Source organism: Pseudochaenichthys georgianus, chromosome 22 (assembly GCF_902827115.2).
Source record: "Pseudochaenichthys georgianus chromosome 22, fPseGeo1.2, whole genome shotgun sequence".
Taxonomy (NCBI): Eukaryota; Metazoa; Chordata; class Actinopteri; order Perciformes; family Channichthyidae; genus Pseudochaenichthys; species Pseudochaenichthys georgianus.
Window position 1 is genome coordinate 2,498,796 of NC_047524.1, and position 10,088 is coordinate 2,508,883.

The following is a 10,088-nucleotide window of genomic DNA, read 5'->3' on the forward strand; positions in this document are numbered from 1 at the left end:
GATTTTAATTAATGTTGTGATTGGCTGGATCATGAAAAGTTCATAAATTGCTCATAAAAGTCTGTCATGAGCTAAACAGGAACTTTATATGAATGAACAATGTTCATAAACATTTCATGAACTGCTCTTTAAAATGGTTCATGAGCATTTTAAAGAATTTTGGTTCATGACATGACAAGTGAACATATAATGAGTTGTTCATGAATGTTTCATGAGTGCTCATGAACAGCTCATAAAGTCATGAACTCCATCTCGCAGGGGTAGTGAGGACTCGAGCAGCGGCGTTCTGAATCAGCTGCAGCTTTCTAATAGATTTTTTAGTGAGACCTGTGAAGACACCATTGCAGTAGTCGAGTCTACTGAAGATAAAGGCATGGACAAGTTTTTCCAAATCCTGCTGTGACATTAGTCTTTTAATCCTAGATACATTCTTTAGGTGATAGTAGGCTGATTTAGTAACTGTTTTAATGTGACTGTTGAAACTCAGGTCAGAGTCCATGACTACACCTAGATTTCTGGCTTTATCTGTTGTTTTGAACATTGCACACTGAAGCTCAGCGCTAACTTTTATACGTTCTGACTTGGCTCCAAAAACCATTACCTCAGTTTTATCTTTGTTTAATTAGAGAAAGTTCTGACACATCCAGTCATTGATTTGTTCAATGCACTTACTCAGTGTTTGAATTGGAGCATAGTCTCCTGGTGAAATTGTTACGTACATTTGTGTGTCATCTGCATAGCTATGGTAACTTATTTAGTTGTTCTTCATTATCTGAGCCAGTGGTAGCATGTAGATGTTAAAGAGAAGAGGCCCCAAGATGGAGCCTTGAGGAACCCCACATGTCATATTTGTCAACTCAGATGTGTATTTACCTTTAGAAACAAAGTTGTTTCTATCCTTTAAGTAGGATTCAAACCAATTTAGAACTGTTTCCGAAAGTCCCACCCAGTTTTCCAGTCGGTCTAGTAATATGCTGTGGTCAACAGTGTCAAACGCAGCACTGAGATCTAGTGAAACTAACAGTAAGAACGTGTAACGTGTAAGAACGTGTAACGTTGCTGCCTTCTTGGCCAGGTCAGCATTGTAAATGAGATTTGTCTCAATGTTTTCATCTAGTTAAATAAAGGTTAAATAAATTAAAACAATGTGTTATAAAGCCATGGAAAGAGATGCTCGATGCAACTTAGAGACAAAATGAGCAAAGAGAGAGGAGAAAATAGACGCAACAAGTCCACAAAGAAATGCAAAATGATGAGAAAGAGGCATGGCGCCACAAAGAAGTGCTAAATTACTTCATAAAGATGCAAAACAACTACAAAGAGACCCAGACAGACTCTAGATTGTTATACAGGCCGACTGCAAAGCGATAAAGACTCACAAGACAACTTTGCTCCGATGAAGAAGGGACTTTTATGTCACTGTATCTCAGATTCTGTGCATGATGTGAAAGATTCAAATGTCTTTACCTACTCCTATGTCAACACAAGAGGGCAGCATTGTTGTTTTTTTCATGCAGATGTAACACAGACAACTCTCAGAGAAGATTTGTTGGGCTTGATGCACAATTATCCAGTTTTTAAATAAGGTTACAGCTGGTACTGGTAGTCTACATCCAGGGTGAGATACTGATTTGAGTCTACAGAGAGTGCATTAACCAGCCTTTACAGAAATAGGGTTAGTTTAGTTTAATGTTCAAACTGTTCTTCATATAAAATATTTTGCATTCAGTAGCTATGTTTTATTTCTCTGTCTCTGAGCTGTAGTGGATTAGAAATGAAAGTCACTCCCACCACCAAGAGCTGAAGATGCATGAAGTGACTGCTGTATGGGAGCTAATGTGGGCCTCATTGAGTCATCCAAGAAACTCCCTCGTATGAAACAGCGTACGATGCTGAGCTGTGACCTGACCTGAGGTTCTGATACGCACCACCGGCACAGATGCACAGAAACTACATGAGCCCCAGTCAGAGGGGAAGTGAAACTCAAATGTTCCCCTTTCCTAACCCAGATGTTCAATTATATACATTTAATTGATTTATTTAAAACAAGGGACAGTGTACATTAATCAACATATTAAAAACATGTAAAAGTACTCGAATTAGCCAAAAGGCTAGTTTTCATCGATAGTCCCTTTGCCAGATGGTGATAGACATCCTAAAAGCAATAATAAAAATACCACAACATTGTTATACCATTGTACACATTTACAATAGATTACATCACTGAATACAGATAGAAGCAAGTTATGATAATAAATAAATAAAACATTTACAATACACACTCATACACACACCTACACCCACACATCAGTGCTGACACTGTTGATTATTAATGAGCCACTTTTTAACACTGTGCTTGAATGTGTAGTAGGATGAGGATTCTCTTATTGGTTGTGGTATTGAATTCCATTGATGGGATGCGTGGAATGAAAAGACAGCCTGGCTGAATGCGCTTTTCCTAAATGGGATGGTGCAGTCTCCCCTAGCCGCACCTCTAGTAACCCTGGTTGAGGTGGACTTTAGGCTGATAAAGCCAGCCAGAGGAGGAGGAGCCAACCCACGAGTGATCTTATAAACTAAGCAGATGTTTTTGTAAACTATGAGATTTTCCCAGCTGAACAGATTATACTTTTTAACTATGTGACAATGATGATACCGGAATGGCTTTTTGTCTAGTGTTTTGAGTGCTTGTTTATACAGCGATTCCAGTGGTTTTAGAGCTGTAGAGTGTGCATTAGACCAGCTGATGAGACAGTAGTTGATGTGGGAGAGGACCATTGAGTGAAAGTATAGCTTAGCTGCTGCAAATGATAGGAAGTTTCTAATGTATCTGTAATTTGACAGATTGAACTTTACTTTATTGCAGACCTTTTTGATATGGGTTTTGAAATTGAGGTTTGTGTCAATATGTACTCCTAAGTACTTGTACTCTGAGACAACCTGAAGTCTCCTCCCAGAAAAGAAAACATCTTGTTCTGTTATAATGCTGTGGCCCTTGGAGAAGAACATACACACTGTCTTTGAGACATTTGGTTGCAAACAATTATTGTTAAGCCAGGATGTAATATTCTTCAACACATCAGTGACCTTGGTAGCAGCCTCTTCTGCGGTTTTGCCATGAGTAAAAACAACTGTATCATCAGCATACATTAATACATCACAATCTCCACACACAGAAGGCAGATAATTTATGTACATACTAAACAGGATTGGGCCCAATATAGAGCCCTGCGGTACTCCAGTTGACAAACATAGTGCACTAGACTTATGGTTCTCAATTTGAACACATTGGGAGCGGGATGAAAGATACGAATGAAAGAGGTTGGTGAATTCTATAGAAAAATGTAAGTTGAATATTTTTTGCAATAGGATGTTGTGGTTAACAATGTCAAAAGCTTTCCGTAAGTCAAGGAACACGAACCCCACAACCCCACGCCTGTCCATTGATGCCTTAACTTTCTCCATGAAGAAGCATGTTGCTGTTTCTGTTGAGTGATTAGCTCTGAATCCAAATTGCATTGGATGCAGTGGAAAGGAGCTGTTGTTAAGATGATTGATGATTTGTTTGAAAATCAATTTCTCAAATACCTTGGATACTATGGGTAAGATACTGATGGGCCTATAGTTGGATGTCATGAGAGGGTCCCCACATGGTCACTCAGAAAAAAGGGCATCTCTGATGAGAGATTAATGTAAAACAGGGTCTACAGTGTGACACTATGTGACTAGTACTGTGTTGCACATTTATTAACCAGGCAATACATTACAATGCATAGATCAGGGCTGTCTTGTACATTTTTAATTGGCCCTCATCGAATTCTAAAAGTATAGTGGAATATGGCCCACACCTGAAACTTCAGCTTGTCTTATATTATACTTCTTAAATATATATGTTGACATATATTACATAGTAGTATTCATGTATTAATAAGCCCACTTTTCAAATACATTTAAGTTGAAAACATTTTCTAACAAATCTTACTTGATAAAAAAAAGCCCAATAACTTATTTGCATAACAAGCTTGAAATATATACTTCATATTTCCCTTATCTTAAGCAATCTGAGGCTTCTGTTTTAAGGAATGAGCTGCCAACACTTGTTATAACAAAATAAATGAAACCCTATCGAGAGCTGTGCGCTTTTTTTCTTAAATCATATTCAGGTAACAAACATGATTTACCTACATTTGATTGATTTAACTTGTAACTTAACTTATGAGGCAGAATACCTCACCTCTAGTGAGTGGCCCAGCCCTTTGTATGTGTGTCTCTGTGTGGCCCCTCATTGAGGTAACATCATCCAGTCTTGACAGACCTGTTAGATATTAGATGTCTCTGTTGCATGGCATGCTGTGTCTCTATTCAGTGGGTTTGATAACAAGAAGGGACATCCTCGAGAATCAAACACTCAGTGGATATTGAGTTCAATGCAGATCGATTTGCCAGCGGGGGAACTGTTAAACTGTTCATGAGATACTTCAGAAAGAAGTGGAAACAAGGAAAGATGTTTGCAGAGAAAAGAAAGTACCTCGAAGAGCATTACCCTCACATTTCAGAGTGACTCTGAATGACCAAATGATGTTCAAGAGATGTTAAACCGTAACTAAAACTCACCTCAACTGCATTTTGGTTCCTCGAGGACAGGTGTCTGTGTGACGTGTGACATGTCATTTGCATGATTGTAATGCTTCACTGCTCCTCACAGCTTTAAGGTCTTGTGTCACGGAGAGTCTGAACCGTGTTCCTGCACTCATCCTGAGAACTGGAGATCATGTTGTCAGTAGCTCTGCTTGTCATGTTGGGCTTTCTGTGTCAGGGTGAGAGACTTTGAACATGTATCGTCTGAAATGATAGGAGTAATGAATGTGTGGTTCAATGTGTGTCTTTTCTTTTCATGTTTGCATCCAATGTGCTTTGTCTTTAACTCTTTCTGTTATCATTTAAACTGCTGCTCCATGTTGTTGGTTATCTAACATTTCACTTCTCGTTTCAGAGTCTTCTGCCAACAAGTTCCTGACTCAGACGGACACATCCAAGACTGCTAGTCCTGGAGGGACTGTGACCATCAGCGCTACAGGGAGCTCAGATATTGAAGATGATCTCAGTTGGTATCTTCAGAAACCTGGACAGGCTCCTAAACTTCTTATATACTCAGCATCATCTCTGTTCTCTGGGACTGAGCCTAGATTCAGTGGTACTAGATCTGGTGCTCAGTACACTTTGACCATCAGTAACGTCAAGGATGTTGATGCAGGAGATTACTATTGTCTTGGTGCTCATGGTGGTGGCGTGTTCACACAGTGATTTAGAGCCGTACAAAAACCTCCTTCAGTCTGAAGCAAAGCGTCCTGCTGCAGCTGCAGAGGTGAAGAGACTGAGAGGAGGAGAACTGGTCCAGTGAACACAAGAGTCATCAAGCAGAACCACCATGAATCCAAATAAAGCTGACACACACTCACAGACACTCTTCAACACCCTGTTTAAACTATATTAATGTCACCCTGAACACTGAGCTGACAGGAACTTCACCAAACACTAACTCCATATTCACACTATGTTGAAAAATAAATACTTAAAAATCTAAATATAAACTCTCAGCTCAGATTAAAGGCTGATCTTATTTATGAGCCATAAACTTTCTGTCTCACTAAAAATCAAGTTCACATTTGGATCAAATTCTTAATCACGATAAAACAGTGCAGTAACTTTCCTTCACCACCTCGTCAATTTCATTGCCAATTAAAAAATAACTATCCAAAGCTTTATCTTGTTCTGCTGATAGAAGTGCAGAATGTTATAAAACCTTTTAATGTCTTACTAATTTAAATAAAACAGCAAACACTTCATCATGTTATTTATCAGAGAAAGCTTTATTAGGAACATCCTGAATCATCAACATGACAGTTACTAAGCACACTCTCATCTCTGCTGAGCTTCACACATCACTCTCTCAGTTGCTGCTGTCCAACACTTTACAGCAGTTTGTTCTCGGCCACACAAAGCTTCACTTCCTCTACACACATTACAGCTCCTGATGATCAGAGCAGCATGTGTTCTCCTGGGCTCCAGCGGCCCCTCTAGCCCCCACACTGGCTCCTGTGGAGGGACTGGGTCTGGCTGTGGGCATGATGGAGGACCTTGCAGGAGTACAGCTCTCCTGACACCCAGCGCTCCTGGCTCAGGCTCAGGCTGCTGCTGCTGCTGTAGCGTCCGCTCTTCTCCTCCTCCGAGCTGCTCAGGACCCCCTCTGTCACCTGTGTGCCGTCCACCTCCCAGCTCACCACGGCTCCCTGAGGAGAGTAGCCGGTCAGCAGGCAGGCCAGCGTGAGCGAGCCCCCAGAGAGCTGCTCAGAGGAGGAGGGGGCCAGCAGAGAGACGGAGGGCCTGAGCATGGAGCCCGCTGCAGGGGAGAGAGACACAAGGAGCAGATGAACTTCCAGTGAGGGACAGACGCTGTGAGACAGAGTCCATACAGGACACATTCAAACATTCAGAGGCTTTACTGTCATATGCACAGTAGCTGCAGGGAATCAGAACCAGAGTCAGAATGCCTTTAGTAGTCCCTCAGAGGGGACATTCACGCTGTCACAGCAGAAAAGAGCCAGAGACAGCTTCATGTTACGGAGAAGCATGCATACAAAAGTACTCAAGTAAAACAAGTTATAATATAATAAAAAATACAATAAAAAGTTACACAATTTACAAAATACACATCCTGTAACAGTTCTGAGGATTTAGCAGCCAGGTACATATTGCACATATTGCACATATTGCACATATTGCACATGTTGCACATGTTGCACATGTTGCACATAGGCGATGTAGATAAGGCAATGAAAAGCCCAAGGCTCCTCCAACAATGCAACGTACAAATATGTAGGACATAAAACAATAAAACATATTTTAAAAACATTGAAATAGTGCCAGAACAAACAGGATGAGGAAGGAAATGAGGGTTGAATAAATAAAATAAAATGTTAAACTTGATGTTTGGAGTCAGAGTGTTATTCTGTAGCTCTCGTCAGAACAAGAATTATACATTGAAGGCACAGGACAGAGAAACTGGGGTCAGCTGTGAGCATGAGCTGTGATCACAAGAGGAGCTGAGGCCTGGGAGAACACGAGGGGTTCATTCATCAAATCAAACGGTGAGACTTGATATCATTCTGGCATTTAAAATAATGACTCTTCTTCTTTGGCGCTCATCAAAACTCCTGAAGAGCTACATGAAGGTAAGCAACGTGATGAAGGCGTTCATGGAATGATCATTATGTGAAAAGCTTTCTCTCTGCTTCACAATGTTTCAGAATGAATAACTAATCTCTGCAATCATTTACTGTTCAGAAAAACAAAAAGTAACATCTCATACAGTTGAAGACTTTGCATCTGTTTGTTTCACTTCCTTTGAACTCTTTTAAACTGACGGGCTGTGAACGCACCCTGCAGCGACTCTGAACGTACAGAAACACACTTTAACGTGTTTTAACGGATCCTCAGCAGATTTGATATGAAACACTTGTTGAATGTTAAAATATATAAAAATGAAAAATCACAATTAGATGTTACGACAGAGCAGCTGTTCTTTGGTCAACTGTGAGCTAAAAGTGTTTTTATATCTTATTAAAAAAGAAAAGTAAAACGTACATATAATTCACCGTAACATCTTCTTCAATATTAAATAAAAGTAACTTTGCTTAATGTTTTTAAATTCTTCAGACAAGCTTTAGAGATGTAAAAAAATATCAACATAATGTAAATTATCCAAAATAATGTCTTGATTTATCAAATTCTGATTCAAAAGTAAATGTAATGTTTTCTGTTAGAAAATACAAATCTCTGGTACTTACAGTGAACGATGAGTTTGGTTCCTCCACCAAAAGTCCACCACAGTGATACAAACTCATTGAGTGGCCGTACAAAAACCTCCTGCACTGTCAGCAAGCATGTATCAGTGAGAAAGCTCCCTGATCTCACTGATAACAGAGACACACATACAGGTTTCAAATCAACAAAGCTTTTCTAAAGATATGGATTACATCTCTGGAAGAATTAAGATGATTTATGTCATTTCTCATCACTTTTCTACACCTGCCAGAGAAACCATTACAGTCTTCTACACAACTAACTTTGTCAGTTTCATATTAGTTTCTACACGGTTAAATGAACACGAGGCTTTTCAATAATAGTTATTAACAAATGTATTTGAAACAGAACTGAAACATGTTATTTATCTACAGTGAATCTCTGCATGTATGTTAATGTCAGACAGACAGACATATCATACCAACCACAGTGGACACAAACTCAAATCCTCATCTCCACTCCTGATATAAATATGTTCTTCCATTCAGATGATAGACGGTGTAAATCCAGACAGTGTTCCTCCTGGTTTCGTGTCCCACGTTGCCTTCAGTGTGCTGAGAGCAGAGACATCATTTCCATAGAGAGGAGGCTTTGCATGGTCAGCTGATCCTCCAGTGAACTGAGAAGGTTTATAGTCCTGTGAGTTCAACACTGCAGGACTCACATGTGTCAGTCAGCAGAAAGCACCATGACTCTCATCACCATCCTCATCTGGACGCTGGCCTGCTGCTGTTTCACAGGTTCATTCACTCAGCAACATTTCAAACATCATGTGCTGCCTTTCCTCTCCTTTCTTTCTGCTGACAAATCAATGATCTGTTTCTGTGTGCAGGATGCAGCGGTCAGACTGTGACTGTGACTCAGCCTGCAGTCGAGACGTCTGCTCCAGGATCCACCGTCACTCTCACCTGTACAACCAGCACAGATGTTTACGTAGATGATGATGATGGTGATCAGGGTATGTTCTGGTATCAACAGAAATCTGGACAGTCTCCAAAGCTCCTGATAAGATATGTGAGCACACTTGAATCAGGAACAGAACCTCGGTTTAGTGGCAGTGGAAGCGGCTCTGACTTCTCTATGACCATCACTGGACTGAAGGCTGAAGATGCAGCAGTTTATTACTGTCAGAGTTACCACAGTGGTAACGTGTTCACACAGTGATTTGTCGTCGTACAAAAACCTCCCTCAGTCAGACTGCAGAGACTCTGAGCTGTTACAGCAGGAACCACCTGCAGCTGCTGAAGAGGAAGAGACTGACACAGCCCACTGAACTCAGAGCTGACAGGAACCCACCCAGCACTACTCACTTCTTATTCTTAAATACACATATGTTAATGGATTAATGAGATTAAACCCAGTCCAAAACACATTATATGTAAAAGCAGCATTACACACAAACCTTATTGTGATCTCTGCTTCCCCGAATTAAAACAACAAACGCTCTTCAGCTTTCCCCCACATGTCTCCACTCGGTGTGCTTCACAGCAGGAGCATCTCTGGCCTCTCTGGAGTTATTATTTCATCATTATTATAAAGATCCTGATTCAAAATGACAAAGATCAATCTAATGAAGTCTTTAAAATGTTAAACGGTGGCTGATTAAAACCCTCTTATTCACATCAATCAATGAACTTATCCATTAGTTAACCTCAAATTCACCTCTTAGTTAAAAACTTCAGGTTTTCTAACAAACAGTTTCATTGAAGTTTCTGAAATGTTTTTTTGTTCCATTATTGAAACCAAAAACAGCAGGAACATCCAAGAGACGTTGAGTTTGAACATGATTTGACCCCTGACCCCCCCTGAGACCACCAGTGCAAAGCAGAGGCTTTAGGACGAGCAGACGTACATCACAATCAGAATGAAGTTTATTACCGGATACTTTGACACATACAAGGAATTAGCTTTGGTGTCCGGTGGTACGAACATAAACAATCTAAGAAAATAAGTTGCCATCGTAGGTAAAAAATATAAAGATAATTAAAAGAAGTATTTACTATTACGACACATTTAAATTTAAAAGACCTTAAAAGCTAAAAAACGAAAAACACTTAGGGACAATTAATATATGACAATATATGGCAAACTACAGTGAATTATATTTAAAGTGGAGGGCTGTGCAGACATGTGTAAAATGCAGTCAGAGTTGAGCACGAACATGGCTCTCAGACTTAAGAAAGAAAAAAGAACAATATGTTGTTCACATGATGTGCATTAATGTA

At 40.0% G+C, this 10,088-nt stretch overlaps 1 gene segment (V, D, J or C); it reads right to left on the reverse strand.

Annotated features, from left to right (window-relative positions):
- Nucleotides 1–5,851: 5,851 nt before the first annotated feature.
- Nucleotides 5,852–8,375, reverse strand: LOC139436021 (Ig lambda-1 chain C region-like). The segment is given in 3 exon segments: nt 5,852–6,400; nt 7,848–7,973; nt 8,285–8,375. A coding segment is annotated over 1 exon segment (315 nt).
- Between the last annotated feature and the right edge of the window lie 1,713 nt (nt 8,376–10,088).